Here is a 17965-nt window from a genome sequence, read left to right as displayed (position 1 = left end):
TTCTGTGTAAATATCTCATTACAACTTAGAGACCCGCGACTTATTTATGTACAGTTTCTTTTTAAAATTGGTGGGTGTGGCTAATATTCAGGTGAGCTCTCTAGTACAGCGCAAACTCACCCGTGCACAGCCCTGTACAGAACCGAACGTCCCGTACCGAAACAGTTCAATGCAAAAACGTGTGTGTGTGTGTGTATTTTTCACAGTTGTTCCAGGTCTGTCCAAAAAGTAACGGACCTTTTTATTTTTTCAAAAACTATATGGATTTGAATCACGTGTGATTGCATCAGCCAAGCTTGAACCTTCGTGCACATGCGTGAGTTTTTTTCACGCCTGTCGGTTGCGTCATTCGCCTGTGGGCAGGCTTTGAGTGAGCACTGGTCCACCCCCTCGTCGGATTTTCATTGTCAGTGAAATGGCTGAGAGGCTGCCGCTTTGCTCCATGAAATTTTTTTCAGAAACTGTTAGAGACAACCAGTTGGAAACCATTCGAAAAATTCAGATGGCTTTCGGTGAAGATTCTGTCGGCGTCACACGGATTAAGGAGTGTTAAAACCTTTTTAAAGACGGCCCACAGCGGTGGAGGGCACGCGGCCATTGACAGGCTGGAACGACCAGATAATTTCCAGACTGAACGCTGTGTTGGTCCAGGACATCATGTGACTACCACAGAAATGGCAAGAGAGCTGGACATAGCACTTTTGCGGCACATTCCACTGTTACAGGAGATTTTGTAATGAAAGACGTGCAGAGGATTTCGCGCGTCCGCACAGAGCCACTCATGGCGCGCAACAAAAAAACACCTCCGTGTTGGAAGTCTCACAGGACATGTTTTGGCATGTCCAGCTGTTACACGATGTCTCGGATACTCACTCGACTGAAAAGCCATCGAAAGCCGTCTGAATCTTTCGAATGGTTTCCAGCTGGCTGTCTCTAACAGTTTCTGAAAAAAATTTCATGGAGCAAAGCGGCAGTCGCTCTGCCATTTCCCTGACAATGAAAATCCGATGAGGAGGCTGGACCAGTGCTCACTCAAAGCCTGCCCACAGGCGAATGACGCAACCGACAGGCGTGGAAAAACTCACGCATGTGCACGAAGGTTCAAGCTTGGCTGATGCAAGCGCACATGATTCAAATCCATCTAGTTTTTGAAAAATTAAAAAGGTCCGTTACTTTTTGGACAGACCTCGTATACAACAATTATGTGTTTGTTTTGATTTTAACAGGGTGCATTTATGACTAATGGCCGTGCAGGTGCATTAAATCTCCTCACGGCTGCTGATTTTACCGTGACTGCATCAAAATGAACAGTTATCACTTAAAGAGTCATCTTAACACAGCATCACACTTATATAAACTTTGGAATTAATCTGTGCCTCATTTCTTAACGTTAGCAGCTACATTCCATGCAAGTGTGTTACAACAGCGTGGCTTCGTAGTAAAAGAGTGCGGGTACTAGACTGGCCTGCCTGCAGTCCAGACCTGTCGCCCATTGAAAATGTCTGGCACATTATGAAGCGCAAAATACGACAACGGAGACCCCCGGACTGTTGAATAACTGAAGTCGTACATCAAGCAAGAATGGGAAAGAATTCCACCTGTAAAGCTTCGACAATTAGTGTCCTCAGTTCCCAAATGCTTATTGAGTGTTGTTAGAAGGAAAGGTGATGTAACACAGTGGTAAACATACCACTGTCCCAGCTTTTTTGAAACGTGTTGCAGGCATCCATTTCAAAATGAGCAAATATTCGCACAAAAACAATAAAGTTGATCAGTTTAAACATTAAATATCTTTTCTTTGTGGTGTATTCAATTGAATATAGGTTGAAGAGGATTTGCAAATCATTGTATTCTGTTTTTATTTACATTTCACACAATGTCTCAACTTCATTGGAAATGGGGTTGTACTTCAGTAAGACAGGAAAGGTGGCTCATCAAGCTTTATGGCAACATAAGAGATTTTAAATCATTATTACATAATGCCAAAGCACATGATGAATGCAGCCAGAAAACAGTTTATTTATTAATGCTTATTTTAAAGATTAGATAAGAGTTTTATTCATACTCCAGAGTGAAATTTAAAGGGTAACTTAATGGTTACAAAACATATCATGAGATTTTACTTTTTTAATTTTTTTTTATTTTCATTTATATAGCACCAAATCACAACAAAGCTACCTCAACACACTTCATACAAGTAAAGTCTAACTTTACCAACCCCCAGAGCAAGCACACAGGTGACAGTGTTAAGGAAAAACTAACTCTGATGATTTGAGGAAGAAACCTCAAGCAGACCAGACTCAAGGGGGTGACCCTCTGCTTGGGCCATTCTAACAGTTACAAAGTTTTGCAAATTTTTTCAAAGGTGAAGAAACAGAAAACAGGAAATTAAACAACATAATAATATAAAGAAGATTAGAAGTCCATGCAGGCGTCAGCACCACAGGCAGGGGTCATCTGGTGTTGCAGACTGAACAGTTGGCTCCTAAAAATAGGTCCGCCTTTTGCATCTGCACATGTGTAATTTTGGAGCGCAGCCAGCACATCTGAGACAGTCTCTTCACTCAAAGCATTAATCAAAGCATAATCTTATTTTTACACATTTTACCAATTTCATGTCTTGACAGTAGCAAGGCTCCCATTTTGACTTAAATGGGAATTGGTTGGTAATTCATGCCGATATAGTTTGTCCACAGTAGGAGGCAGTTTGAAGCAGGAACAAGGTGTAATCCATGAACCGCATCATCAGGGGCGTTGGAACCACTTTTTAGGGGGACCGTTCGGTCCGCAACACCGGCATTCCACAGAGTGGGCCTGTTCCAGTGACAGGGCCAACCTCAAACACAGACCATAGCGCCCGCCTCAGTCTGGCATCCTCCGGATTGGATCTGTCAATCCTGCATCCTACGTGATGTCGTCCGTACCTCGGGCAGAATAAGTTGGTCGGAAAAAACTATAGCTAAGGTATCATTTATCAGCAGTAGGTCGACAGTAAAACAGAGAAATTACTGAGGTAATCACCGGCCGCTAGCCCTAAGCTTCACTAACAGACCCAGAATTTAGATAAAGTTGAGGCCGAGACCTGTTCCGTTGCAAATAAAATTACTTTAAAGGGATAGGAAGCATGGTATCATAATAAAACAATGAAAGCATGATCAGAGCTATTTCATAGTCACTCGTTTGTAAAACATCAACACACACAGCTTGAAACAAACTAGCCATAAAACATTACAGCCATAAAACGTGCAACAAAGAGTTAGGTACTTCAGAGTTGTTCAAAGTGCAGTTATGGACACAGATCATCAGTAAAAATGGGTTTTACAATATGCGCGTTTGTACCAGAGGTGGGACAGAATCACTGTCAAGTCATTCTCAAGTCATCATTCTAAAAGTCTCGTCAGCTTGCAAACAATTGGTGGTCATTTAGTGCAGCAGATAACTGAAACAATCCTGCAGATGGTGATACAAGCACCAAAGTCGGCACAAATACTCCTTAGACATTACTCCTTTGAAAAAACCAACTAGCCACTTGAGTTTTCAATAGGCAGCCAGATAGGGGTCAATTCGGTGTTTTGTCATTTCCCATAATGCCCCTGGCGGCCACCTACACTTGCCAGAATGCACCGCGGTGCTAGCAGAGTTCCGCTGTCTCACAGCGCATGTAAACAATGGCAAAACGAGGATGTGGATGGCGCCAGTTCAGCGAGGTCACGAGCGATTATGATGACACGTTCTCTCAAGTTGAGAGGGTTATCTAGAGGAGGTGTAGCACCTGTGATAAACTGGAACACTGCTGAAATGATCTCTCGTGAGAGTCACGGACCGCCAGATGGCGCAAGATTTCATAACTGTGAAACACCGAATGGAAGAATTACACGGGTCAAAATTAAAAATGCTCCAGTCAAATTGAAAACTACACCACATTATTTGTCTGATCATAACGCTTCCAGAAAGGTATACTTTGGACTATCTATGACTGAGTGTTATGGGGTAAAAACAGCAAAAATGGTGACAAAGGTCAGTTTCAGTTTGTAGAGAGGTCAAAAGTTAAAGTTCCTTCAATATTGGTTAAAAAAAAGTGAATTATTGCTTGAGCTAATAGGATTAATAAATGGAATAGTTTTGCCTGTGTTGAATGCTTGGTCTCCAAAGTGAAGGTCAAACAAGGTCAACGTCCATTGAATTCTATGACATGTGACATATGTTACCCTGTAACTTGTTATCTAAGCATGATACATGGTCCAAACTATTCCTTTTTAAAACCCTGTTAACTAATCATTTGAGCCAATATTCTGAATTCTTAGACAAATTTGGTGCGTTCATCTCTGACTTGTCAACTAGTGCTGATAACCTTTTGATCATTGGTGATTTTAACATTTATATGAATAAGCGCTCTAATAATGTAATACATTTAAGACACTGGAAAACAACAAAGGTTTCAGCTGTAGAACAGCATCTTATGAGTGCACGCTGAACAGACTGAAAGAAAAGAGAAAAGGATGATGGGGTGCAAGAATTTCTGGTGAGATAATATTGATCATAATTTGCGTTTTGAGTCTGAGGTTGATGTTTGTCTTTTTTTTATTTTATTTTTTTTATATATTTTATCATGCTTCATGTGTTTGTTTACCGTGTTCTGTGCCTTCCAGTCTAAAATAAATCCAAATTTAAATTCCACAAAATTAAAATAATAATAATGCACATTTGAATGGTTAATGGGGGTCCTGAAAGTCAAAAAACTCCAACAATGCAAAAAAATAGCTACTACATCCCCCCAATTTAAATGATAAAAATTCAGTGTGCACTACAGATTATTCTGGATCTGTTAGACCATCTTATCCTGCAGTATGTGTCCAACTCTCCTTACTTTGTGGGGAAAAATAAAGGAAATTATGGAGAAAATGATCAGTCTGATATGTTGATACACGAAATGTACGCTTCAGGGTCACTGTATGTTTAACCAGATTTGCTTTTGGAGGAGTTTAAAAAGTGTCGTTGCCAGTGCCTTTTGACCTCCTATATATACACACGGTGGTATGATGAAACAGGAGCCATGCAAACGCTCATGTATGACGACTAAGATTCATCTCAACAATCTAATCCTGATTTTAACCAGACTACCCGTCAGGAAGTTGTAATGTTTTACAGAGGAACGTTGTTGTCAGAAGCAGTCTGTTGGGAACGTCGCCAGCTTTAAAGTTTATCTTATCACTTCTCTGTTGAATCCAGGTTCGGGTCACTCAGGAGCTGAAACACCTACATGCAGAGCAGATGAGCAGGTTGCACGTCAAACACCAGGCAGAATGTGACCTCCTGGAGGACCTGAGGTGAGCAGTCAGATCGGAGCAGCCTGCTGCCTCGTCAGTTTGGAAAACTGTGTCCACAGCTTCTATTTGCAACTCGAGCGAAACAGTAAATGTTAGATGTGGCTTGAAACTGCACCAACACTTTGGCGATGTTCTTTAACCAAAAAGTTTAAGTGGAGTCTAAATTAAAAGCGGTTCTCCTCCGTGGCGATCTATAAACGCTGCCGCAGTAATTCTGGACACCTGCTGCAGTCTACAGGAAGTGTAGTAAACTACCGTTTGTGTGCATGGTGAGAAGAATGACCATCAGAGAAAATGGATCAAGGCTCGGCATGGGTCTGGCTCTGTGTAGCCGATACCTGATGGATAACGCCTGGATTTGTTTCGGACATTCCTGTAAGGATTGACCCAATACCGTGCTTTTCTAAGAAAGACTGTGACTACGTCAGTACTTGTCATCTCCAAGTATGAATGAAGTATTTGAGTTTAGAATATGGTTATGATTATTGTAGAAAATAGCCTGCAGTACCTTTGAACACAGTTTATTTAAACACTGAAGGATATAAAGCAGAGCCTGAATGATATGGATTATTTGGGGGTTGATACTGATATGTCTGCCTATATACATATATATTAAAAAAATGGCAATGATTCCTAATATTTCATTATCAAACTTTTTGACAAAGAAATGTAATTGAGGTTTCATGTTTTACAGTGCAAACCTGAACTTTATTATAAATAATTGTAAGTATAACCAATAACTAAGGGCCCCTTCACACATAACACAAAAGACGCAGAAACTGGAAGAAAATCCACAAACCAAACATGAAATGGGGAACCACGAACAATCATGCACGAACACAGTGCGAGCAGCTGCAATGTGTTGCACCACATTGCGCTGCTGATGTGGTGAAAAATAAAATAGAAGTCAGGTATATAATTAGTGCATATCACTGGGTTGATATAAATAAAAGGGGATGCAATAGAAAACCCTGCGGTTAAATAAAAAATAAATGCCACTCACGGGATTCAAACCTGCAATTTACAAAAGCTCTGATTAACAGACAGAAACTTACTGCGCTACAATCACTGTCTTATAACAGGAGCGTAAAATGGCTAAAAGCAACAAAGAGGTAAATGTATTTTTTTAAAAAAAAGCACCATAATTGACAAAACGGCATTTGGTACGGTGTATTTTTGGTGATACATGACTGAAAGTGGTGTATTTGTGGCGCTGTTGACTTGTCATATTATCATAGTCCTGCGACACACGTCAGGCTGGACACGCGTGACATTCAGATCACCTGCTGCGTGATCTGACGGTCCGTTTCACATGTAGCAGCCTGCAGACGTGCGCTGTGTGCGGTCAGACATTGCTGCCCGGCCCCCATGTCATCATGTCTGTAAATACATATCAGCGTGTCATGCAAGTATGCTCACCTCCTGCACGCCGCATATGGTGGGGGAGGCAACACACGGGCATGCCACATGTGTGTTGCTTTTGCAACACCACACTTGTGGGGGCACTTAGACAAATTTCACTACCAGCTTGAAAGTGATCGTCTGCTCACTGTTTTCATGCTGATAGCACAAATGGCACCACATTTTCTAAGTCACCACCGACCGATGTTGGATGTTCGTGTGTGACACCTGGAATTTGGCCGACACCTGCTCGAATGGGCTCTTGCGGGGCACTCTCTGTCTTTCGGCCGCTGGTGTGCATGAATAGTTGTAGCGACAAGTGTACGAGGCGTTGGAGACAGCTCCAGTTTTTCACTACTAGCATACAATTCCTCCATGCGCTAGTCGGCGTTAATCGTTTTATGTGTGAAGGGGCCCTAACTGATGTGTCACATTGATTGGCAGCCGCTGTGTCACAGTGCTCAGTATTTGCATAAAATAGACTTCTTGTCTATTTTGGCTCCATAGAGCTGGCAGCGTAGCGACCCCTTCCCTCTTGTTGCTTTAAAACTTTCACTCTAATAGAAAATGAATGGCAGCTGGCTGCTTTGCCTCTGTTGCTTTTAACTAAGTGACAAAGGGGCAGTGGTGGGCACAGATAACCAAAAAATTAACTTCAATAACAGATAATCAGATAACTGAAAAGTTATCTTTTATAAAGCTAAACCGATAAACAACCCAAAAATGTATCGGGAGTTACATACAGATAACCGAAAACCGATAAATTCCAGTATTGTCTCCGGTAAACTTGTAACTACTAACAAGCTGATTTTGAGTTTTAACACCACGATCGCTTCTGGTAGCATCAAAAAGCGACAACAGACCCAAACAATGAGTCAGCACTTCTGTCTTTGAGCGTCCTGCCCCCTGCTGGAAGCTCTTGTTTACTACATGGCTTCCAGCACAGAAGCAACTGAGAGGAGCCACAAAGCCCAACTCTCTACTCAGTCACAACGCTGCCGTCAGGCGGAGGTCTTGGAAAATAAAGCAGTGCTGAGTTATGGTTTGGTGTATAAATAAAATGAATACTGATAGAATAACTCCATTAATGTCAATTCTGTCATTTGTACAAAGTTAAAATATAACATATATCTTTTAATGTTGAATAATGCACTAATTCTGAAGTTTTGTAACAAACAGACAGATCGCAAAGGATTCTGGTAAAATGTGCTTCTGCTAAACACTGATTGGTTCAGTCATTCATTATGTAAACCAACACATTAATGTGACGTGTGTCGTGTGTTGGTGTTTACAGATGAATGTGCTTTTGTAAAATATTCCATTTTTTTTATTTGTAAAAAAGCATTTTCAAAAAAAAAAAAAAGCCAAGTTGTAATTAGATAACCGTCTGATATAACCGGTGTCAAAAATAAATAGAACACTACCATGATCTACTGGTGCCAGACGTTCAGTATCTAAGCTGGGTTTACACTGTGTGAGTTTTGGCCCTTTTTCAGATGATTTTTCATTCGTGCTAGAATTTTTTTTGGATCACAGAGTTTCAGGTTAATCACTCGTCCTGCATCGTTTAGTATACATGGGGTAACGAGCTGTGTTTAACATCTCACGACCACCTCCTGATCGGCGATCGTATGGTCAGATGAAAATCAAACCTGTTTGATATTCTGGTTGGCCGTTGTGAGGGTATCCCGCTGCTGAAGCGCTACAAGTGTCCAACCTCTCACACTGTGCATGTGCAAACACCGCAGACCTGTCTTGTAATGTTTGTTTTTTTTTAACCTTTGATGTCTCCCATTGAGAGTTTTTGTAAAAAATAAGAAATGTAAATTATATTTAAAAAAAAAAAAAAAAAGCTTCTGTTTACGTTTTGCTTCTGGAAACATGAGTCCGACGTGGTTTTTGAACGTACAATGTGTGTGAGAACATAAATCATGCGCTCTGAACTTTTACACCGTGCGGTTCTGTGGTACAGTTTGAGTTGGAACCGAGTACAGTGATTGAAAATATCAGCCCAGCTTCAGGGCCAATACTACCATGAACACATCTAATACAGTACATGCTCTTGGAGGGCGGCATGCATTTTCAGAGTCCTGACGTTCATGCCCAGTCGCCCAAAATGACAGATATTCGCCCGAGTTAGACAAGGGTGAATATCTGTCATTGCGGGTGACAGCATGGACAGAGGGACTCAGAAAATGCATACCGCACGACAGCAGCATGTTATTTGCATTATTATCACTTACTGAGATACACAACACGTAACGCGTACATAAAAAGTTGGCTCACTTTAACTTTTATCATGTTGGCTGGCACGCGCTGCTCTCCAAATTCAGCAGTGCGTGCTCATCAAGCTGGCTGCTTTGGCTGCTGTTCATTGTCGTAGTATCCATGAGAAAATCATCCGGAATATCCATATTGGGACCAACACACATTTCTCGCCTTTTTATCTTTTCCTCTGCGGACAGTTCTTGGGCTGCGTGCTCGCTATGTCATTTGTTTACGCACAGCGGGCGGGTATAGCCAGGTAGCGTTGGCGTAAATCTACGCTACCGGCCTAGCAATGCCTCAGTAAAGTGATAATAATGGCCAGTAGATGGCAGTAGAGACCGTGAAAACTTGCCAAAACAACATTCCAGATAATCTGTGTCTGCTACATTTAAGATGCGTGGAATTTAATAAAAGCAAACATAACGTCTAGAGTTTAAGGCACTAGATTTTAATGCCGTCCGTGGAGCCTGATCAGAGTGTCTGAAATGCATTTCTCCTGTCGTGAACGTACTGAGATTACCCTGTCCTACCCATAATGCACTTGGCACAGCATGTCCACACTAAAACCTTAAAAACTAGCGCATTACTTTAAAACTAAAGCATATATCTGATATTTTCACTTCATAAAACTTCAGACATGACATTAATTTAAATAACTTGTCCGAATATTGCCTGCGTATCAGTATGGGTTTAAAAAAAGGTTTTTTTTGGTGACCAGTTCTCATTTGACTGCAGAGGATAGAGCGGTTTCTTCTAGAAGCAGCTCTCCTCTGTTTGCAGAGGGTAGAACTACACATCTGCTAAGAAACATTTAACAGGTTGGTGCTCAACTGATTTTAAATTTTATAAGTGTTTGTAGCTGTTCAGCTTTGTTTGTCATGTTAACGGTCTAAAAATTATCAGACAAAAATTTATCGGAAGATAATTAGTCCGATAATGTTCTTTAAAGTTATCTAAAAAGATAATCCGATAATGAAAACATTATCTTCGATAATTATCGGATTATCGGAACTGTGCCCAACACTGCAAAGGGATGATGGGGTCCCAGCCTGTGCTTGGCAGCATTGCAAACAGTGCTGTTGGAGTGATGTAATGACACAACTTTCAAAAGTGTTTTTCAAGTTTTTATTGAACTTTTCTTAGGCTTGGTACATGGCAAATTAAACAAATTTCTCCATACAGGAACAAATAGTATATGCTTACGAAATTGACTCCAGTAACAGACTCCACACATTTGACCCAAAAATAGGCAATAAGTACAAAAAGTACAAAACAGTGAGTACATGATGATATCCACTGATACCGTCACATATACATACCTGCACAGCCCCCCATACCTAAAATGCCTCTATGTACATCATCTTGACATGTTGCTGAGGTATACCATATCACAGAATCCCACTTGGGGGAAACACAACAGAACCAAAATCCTAATGGGGGTCATTATTTTTCCTGGTTCTCTCCCTCAGCCCCAACCAGTCCCAGCAGAAGACTGCCCCTCCCTGAGCCTGGTTCTGCTGGAGGTTTCTTCCTGTTAAAAGGGAGTTTTTCCTTCCCACTGTAGCCAAGTGCTTGCTCACAGGGGGTCGTTTTGACCGTTGCCTTACAATATAAAGCGCCTTGGGGCAACTGTTGTTGTGATTTGGCGCTACATAAAAAAATTGATTGATTGATTGATTATTTACCTTTATGTAATTCCAAAACCTGTCCCAAAGGGTCACCCCTCTCCTCCCTGTCATCACTCAATCTACTAAGCATACATTCATAGGATGCAGTTGCGGTCATTCCACACACCCATTCTTTCACTTGTGGAGTTTCTGATGCCTTCCAATGTCTTAAGATGACTTGAAGAGCTGTTGTTGTACCCACCGAAATTACAGAAAAGTTACCTTTGGTTATATTGGGTAACTGGGGCCTATCCCCCAGCAAACAGAGCTCTGGACATGAGGGAATCTCTGCTCCAAGCCAGTCACTTAAAATATTTAGAACCTGAGTCCAGAAGGGTCTAATCAAGACACATTCTCGCATAAAGTGGAGGAAGGCACCAGTTTTTTCCTTGCATTTCCAACACAAATCATCACCCAAAACTTTCATCCTATACAGTCTGGATGGTGTGTAATAGTATCTATGTAATACATTATAGTGTGAGTTTACCCCTCGCTTCTGTCACATATTTACCCCAATCAGCCACAGTTACTGCCCATCTGTCACTGTTAATCTCTCCACCAAGGTCCCTTTGCCAAATCATCTTTAACTGATCAGAGTCGGCACTGAGAGAAGAATTAGCACTTTTATAAAATTGTGAGGCCTATAGTTTACCAAGTAAGTAAGTAAGTAAATTTTATTTATATAGCACCTTTCACAGACAAGAGCCACAAGGTGCTTCACAACATAAAAGCAGAGTACACCACATCAGACAATGGCCGAGACATAAAAACATAAAACATAACATAGGATCACAGAGCAGCCTAAAAGCTAAGCAAACGCTTGAGTAAAAAAGAGAGTCTTAAGTTGGCTTTTAAAAGTATCGACAGAGTCCAGTGAGCGCAGAGAGAGCGGGAGACCATTCCAAAGCCTGGGAGCAACAGCCTGGAAGGATCGCTCTCCTCTGGTTGCAAAATGGGTGTGAGGAACCATCAACAGATTTTGGTCCACAGACCTCAAAGCCCTGGCAGGGGCATAAGGCTGGATGAGGTCACAGATATAGGGAGGCGCCTGGCCATGTAGAGCTCTAAAAGTTAAAACCAAAATTTTAAAATTGATCCTGAAGGACACTGGCAGCCAATGAAGTTCCTTTAAAATTGGGGAAATATGAGTCCTTCTGTTAGCTTGTGTCAGAATTCTTGCTGCAGAGTTCTGTACCAACTGCAGTCGACGCAACTCCTTCTTGTTTAGAAATGAAAACAAACTGTTACAATAGTCTAAACGTGTTGACACAAAAGCATGAATAATAAGCTCTAAATCATTTCGAGACACCATTTTCCTGAGCTTAGAGATATTTCTTAATTGAAAGAAGCAATTCCTCGTCAGCTGTCTACAATGCTGTACCAACGACATGTCTTTGTCAAAAATGACACCCAGGTTTCGAAGACATGATTTAGCAGACTGGCCCAGGTCTCCCAAGTACTGCTGAATACCTGGAATATGGGCATCAGGGGCAATAACCAATGTCTCTGTTTTGTCTGCGTTAAGCTGAAGAAAGTTATTCATTAGCCATTGTTTAATTTCCGCCAAACAATGGAGGAGGGAATCAAGCCTCTTAATCTCAGATGGCTTAAAGGAGCAGTAAAGCTGGATGTCATCCGCAAATAACTGGTAAGAGACATCAGTAAATCTTTGAATGATCCTACCTAAAGGGATCAAGTACAATAAAAACAAAATGGGGCCCAATACAGAACCCTGAGGGACTCCACATAACAGGTCCGCAGACTCTGACCTTATCTGGTTAGCAAAAACACTAAAGCTGCGCCCAGACAGATATGAAAAAAACCACCGAAGAACTGACCCCGACAAGTGGAAGTTTCATATAATCAATTATCATATTACCAGTAATATTACATGGCTTTGAGGTAATGCAACTCCTCATTTGCAAGAATTTCCAAAAATTTTATTTTCCCACCAGATCAAATTTATGCAACAGCTTTTCATATGACAAAAACACCCCATCTTCAAATAAATCTTTAATGGTGCTCAAACCCTTAGCATGCCATTGTTTCCAATACACAGGCTTCGTCCCAAGACAAACATCTGGATTATTCCACAATGATGAATATCTTTGTATGTGTGAGTTGAAACATTTTGTGTACTTTGATCAAAATATCCCTTGAATGTAAAAGTATTAGACAACTTTTGTGATAATACTTCTATAGGTTGGAAGGGCGAACATGTCTCCTTTTCTTCTTTCATCCAGGCTGTTTCATTCTGCTTTGTTTATTTGGGAAAACAAACATTTTCATATCTGCAAAGCTATCACCCAATACTGGCGGACATTATCGGTCACCTAATATTTCAGTCAATGTCTCATATTAAGTTTATTTGTGTGTGTGTGTGTCTCTCTCTCTCTCTCTCTCTCTCTCTCTCTCTCTCTCTCTCTCTCTCTCTCTCTCTCTCTCTCTCTCTCTCTCTCTCTCTCTCTCTCTCTCTCTCTCTCAAACATAAATGCAGCTCGAGTGGCGCACCTGCCACGGTCTATACGCCACAGATGCTAAAGTGCTAGCAGCATTGTCATTTGTACAGTGCGCTCATAATTACCGAGACTCGTTTCCTACAGCACACGTTAAAGTAAATTAAGAACTGTTCAGTCTGGCCTTAACTGGAAGTTTGCAGTCGTGTGCACACTGTCGTGCACTGTGACACAGATTGAGTGTGCTTTTTTTCTTGTTGAGGATGGCATGATTAGTATTAGTAGTGTGTTTTTGTATCAAATCACAGGTTGTTACGCAGATTGACGTGTTATTAAAGCAAACTATGTTTTCACGTCAAACCATGTATAAAGTCTGGATCCTGTGTGACAACTGAATCCAGCTGCCGGTACGTAGAAAGTAAGTAAAGTAAGAGTTTACCAGCTTTGCGCCCGACCACATCAAGATTTTAGTTCAGCATGCCTACATGAGCTCAAGTGGACTTGTGATTGAGAGGATGTGACCACTTGGTGTGTACATCATTGGGTAATGGATGGAAACTACCAGTAATACTGTTGCGCTATGCCACATGTTGCACCAGATGGATGATGAAGCCACATGTGCTTTTTGCACCACTTTTTACACCTTTGTTGACAGTTTTGCAGAGCAGTGGTTTACTTTTGTTCTCATCCCATGTTAGAAAATATGTTCCAACCTCTCACGCCTGTCTCTCTGGAATGCCCAACACTAGTATTGGTGCATTAAGAATCTGTGCTACTAAATACTCTGAGATCTGAGTAGAAGCTGAAATACTCTTCATCCTGTGTTTGAAACGCTACTCTTTGGTCATTTGGTGCAATGCCGGTTGCTTAACGTGTGGTATGTGATTATTAAAGCTCTCTTGGAACACATCCTGTTAAGTTTGCAGAACATGAAGGAACTTCTCCATAATGACAATAATTGTTTGAGTTAAAATGTCATCAAATTCATGGCCAAAGCTGCAGCTTCTTGTCTGAAAAGAGCTTCAGAGAATCCTCAACAGCTGTTTAAATGTGTCGGTGTTTTAAAGGCTGAAAAGTCAAAGGTTGCAGTTGTGTTTTCAGCCTTAGTGCTGGATTTCGTTGACAGCCTACCGGCTCCCCACGTCCCAGCTGTGGTTGGTGACGGAGCACTGAAGCACCAAACAGCTGGACGTTAAGGTCACAGAGAACTGCCAGATGTTCTGCCTGCCCTCGATCCTTTGCCGTGGGAGACTCAGTAACATTACTTTGGCAGAAACAATGAGAAACACAAGTGGCACAGAATTCACAAGGGTCTCTCTGATTCTAGACGAGAAATGAGTCAGCAAACTGGAAACCGCATCTGGCTTTGTTCGGGAAAAGCACAGGAATTTGAAGGGGGCTTTGAAATAAAAAGGAAGTAAGGGAAAATAAAAGGAAAGGAGCAAGTTGAGGGAAGAAGCGGAAGCTTCCAGGAAATAACGGAGAGGGTTTGAAGTCGGGGTGGAGCAAGTTTCGACATGTTTAATGACTTAATAGAGCCTTTCACACTACGGGAACTATTTCAGGAACTGGGAACCTTTTCATAAATGTGGCCAGATCATCAACTTAAAATAAAAAAGCCTTTCAGGTTTTTGTATTTTATATGTGGGGTTGAAACTGTTTATTGCCATCTTCAAGGTCAAGTTTTCTGAATGTGGGAGTAATTTTATTCTATGATGGGGAAAATTGTTCGAGTTATGGAGCTAGTTTTTTGGGATTCATTGACATAAAGGATTAATTAATTTAGTTCTTTGAACTTAGAAATATCAAATCAATTTTATTTATAGAGCGCCAAATCACAACAAACAGTTGCCCCAAGGCGCTTTATATTGTAAGGCAAAGCCATACAATAATTACGGAAAAACCCCAACGGTCAAAACGACCCCCTGTGAGCAAGCACTTGGCGACAGTGGGAAGGAAAAACTCCCTTTTAACAGGAAGAAACCTCCAGCAGAACCAGGCTCAGGGAGGGGCAGTCTTCTGCTGGGACTGATTGGGGCTGAGGGAGAGAACCAGGAAAAAGACATGCTGTGGAGGGGAGCAGAGATCAATCACTAATGATTAAATGCAGAGTGGTGCATACAGAGCAAAAAGAGAAAGAAACACTCAGTGCATCATGGGAACCCCCCAGCAGTCTAAGTCTATAGCAGCATAACTAAAGTTCAGGGTGGTTCAGGGTCACCTGATCCAGCCCTAACTATAAGCTTTAGCAAAAAGGAAAGTTTTAAGCCTAATCTTAAAAGTAGAGACGGTGTCTGTCTCCCTGATCCGAATTGGGAGCTGGTTCCACAGGAGAGGAGCCTGAAAGCTGAAGGCTCTGCCTCCCATTCTACTCTTACAAACCCTAGGAACTACAAGTAAGCCTGCAGTCTGAGAGCGAAGCGCTCTATTGGGATGATATGGTACTATGAGGTCCCTAAGATAAGATGGGACCTGATTATTCAAAACCTTATAAGTAAGAAGAAGAATTTTAAATTCTATTCTAGAATTAACAGGAAGCCAATGAAGAGAGGCCAATATGGGTGAGATATGCTCTCTCCTTCTAGTCCCTGTCAGTACTCTAGCTGCAGCATTTTGAATTAACTGAAGGCTTTTCAGGGAACTTTTAGGACAACCTGATAATAATGAATTACAATAGTCCAGCCTAGAGGAAATAAATGCATGAATTAGTATTAAATATCTGGGTTTATTTAAACGCTGAAAAGATGAAAGATTGTAATACGTCCGGCATGCATCCTGGTATTTGCATCCCCATGTTTTCGATGTGTTGGCACTGTATGTGGTGAGCATTTATTCTGCTTTATTGTGCAGCAGCTCTGAGAGATTTTAAGTTGGAAAAAACACTGCACATCATCTTGCTATGTTTCATAGCGTGGTGGCAACAGTGACAAACAGCAGCACATTCTTGGTGATTTTTTTTAAAAACATATTTACACTTTGCTTTCCTTCAAATGCGCGCAAAGTCTGTATCTGAGGATGTGATAAAACTTTGTAACCTGTCAATCAGCTAGCACTTTTAACAAACACACTAGTTCTTGTCATGCTTCCTGCTCAGAGTTTGTGTAGGGGTGTAGCCAGAGGGGCAAGGGGACAGAATGCCACTGGAGGTTAATATCCTAATAGTAAAGGACATTTTTGACTCTTTTGCATATACGAGGTCTGTTAGAAAAGTAGCCGACCTTATTATTTTTTCAAAAACCATATGGATTTGAATCAAGTGTGATTGCATGAGACAAGCTTGAACCCTCGTGCGCATGCGTGAGTTTTTTCATGCCTGTCGGTTGCGTCATTCGCCTGTGAGCAGGTTTGGAGTGAGGTGTGGTCCACCCCTCTCGTCTATTTTTTATTGCGAATAAATGTCTGAACGATTTAGAGCTTTGCTGCATCAATTTTTTTCCAGAAACTGTGAGAGACCTCCAGGTGGACACCGTTCGAAAAATTAATATGGCTTTCAGGGACGATTTTATGGGGATTAAACAGATTACGGGGTGTTACTGCCCCTTTAAGGACGGCCCACAAGTGCTGAGAGCGCGGCGCGCTCCCAGCCCCCATCGACAGGCTGACACCCCGCTGGAACAACCAGATCATTTCCAACGTGAAAGCTTTGTTGATCCGGGACCTCGTCTGACTTTCACAAAAAGGCAGAAGATGTGGACATCAGCACTTTATCGGCACATTCCACCGTTACAGGAGTTTTTTTTTCATGGAAAGAAAAGCAGAGGGACTCGCCACGGAGCCGTTCATTACGCGGGACAAAACCACCTCGGTGTTGGTCTCTCAGGACAGCTTTCAGGTGGATTTCAAACGGATTCCGATTGCTTTCCAGTCGTGTGACTATCCGATTGTGATTGTGCATGAGCTGGACATGCCAGAACATGTCCCATGAGGCTTCATCACGACGTTGCTTTGCGCTGAGCGGTTGCACCGCGACGCGCGGAACTCCTCCCCACGTCTGTCTTAATGTGCCGGAAAAGTGCTGATGTCCACGTTTTTTCACAATTCCTGTGCTACTCAGATGACATACTGGATCAAGACAGCGTCCAATTTAAAAATGAACAGCACATTTAACTGTTACAGGAGTTTTTGTCATGGAAAGAGAAGCTGCTCCACCGCGCGTCACGGTGCAGCCGCTCGGCGCAAAGCAACGCCGTGATGAAGCCTTCCAGGACATGTTGGGGCATGTCCAGCTCATGCACAATCACAATCGGATATAATGATATAATGATATAATTTTCCACATGCTGGAATGTTCCCTCTTGCTCTTGGGTTGGTTGCTTCTTATTGCAGTAATGCCTGAGGCTTTTTTTTTTTTTTTTTTTTTTTTTTTTTTTTCACCTTTAGGACTTTTAGCCAAAAGAGGGCATCTGTGGAGCGGGAATACGCCCAGGTCAGTAAACTTCAGCTCTTATTTTCATCTTTCTGAGAGTTTCTGTGTAAGGCTCTCAGTTGTCCAGGTGGTTTCCATAGTAGAGAAGCTTGAATCTTCGACTGGACTGGGTTGCTTGACGCAAGGACGTTTCAGACAGCACAAAATCCCAGTTTACTTTAAACCGGTTAACACCTTGAGACAGAAATTAGTTCACCCTAAGGACAGGATCCCTAGTTACAAACAGAGCAATGTAGTGTATTCTATCAGATGTCAGGAAAACTGTAACGAACACTACATAAGTGAGACTAAGCAACCTTTACACAAAAGGCTATACCAGCACCGCAGAGAGGGTGCCAGTGGACCTCAGTCTGCAGTTCATCTCCACCTTAAAAATACTAACCACACGTTTGAGGACAAGGAAGTTAAAATCTTAGCCAG

At 41.8% G+C, this 17965-nt stretch overlaps 1 protein-coding gene across 1 annotated transcript in view; it reads left to right on the top strand.

The window, feature by feature from the left end:
* Window positions 1-17965, top strand: part of LOC117516819 (F-BAR and double SH3 domains protein 2-like) — a 62345-nt gene that overhangs the window by 7396 nt on the left and 36984 nt on the right. Inside the window, exons 2-3 of the mRNA XM_034177680.1 lie at window positions 5230-5327; window positions 17500-17545. Coding sequence (XP_034033571.1) covers window positions 5230-5327; window positions 17500-17545 — 144 coding nt within the window. The remainder of the gene's footprint in view (window positions 1-5229; window positions 5328-17499; window positions 17546-17965) is intronic.

This window comes from Thalassophryne amazonica, chromosome 9 (assembly GCF_902500255.1).
Source record: "Thalassophryne amazonica chromosome 9, fThaAma1.1, whole genome shotgun sequence".
In the NCBI taxonomy this organism is placed as follows: Eukaryota; Metazoa; Chordata; class Actinopteri; order Batrachoidiformes; family Batrachoididae; genus Thalassophryne; species Thalassophryne amazonica.
The sequence above is the reverse complement of the archived record's forward strand: the minus strand, read 5'-3'. Positions and strand labels throughout refer to the sequence as shown.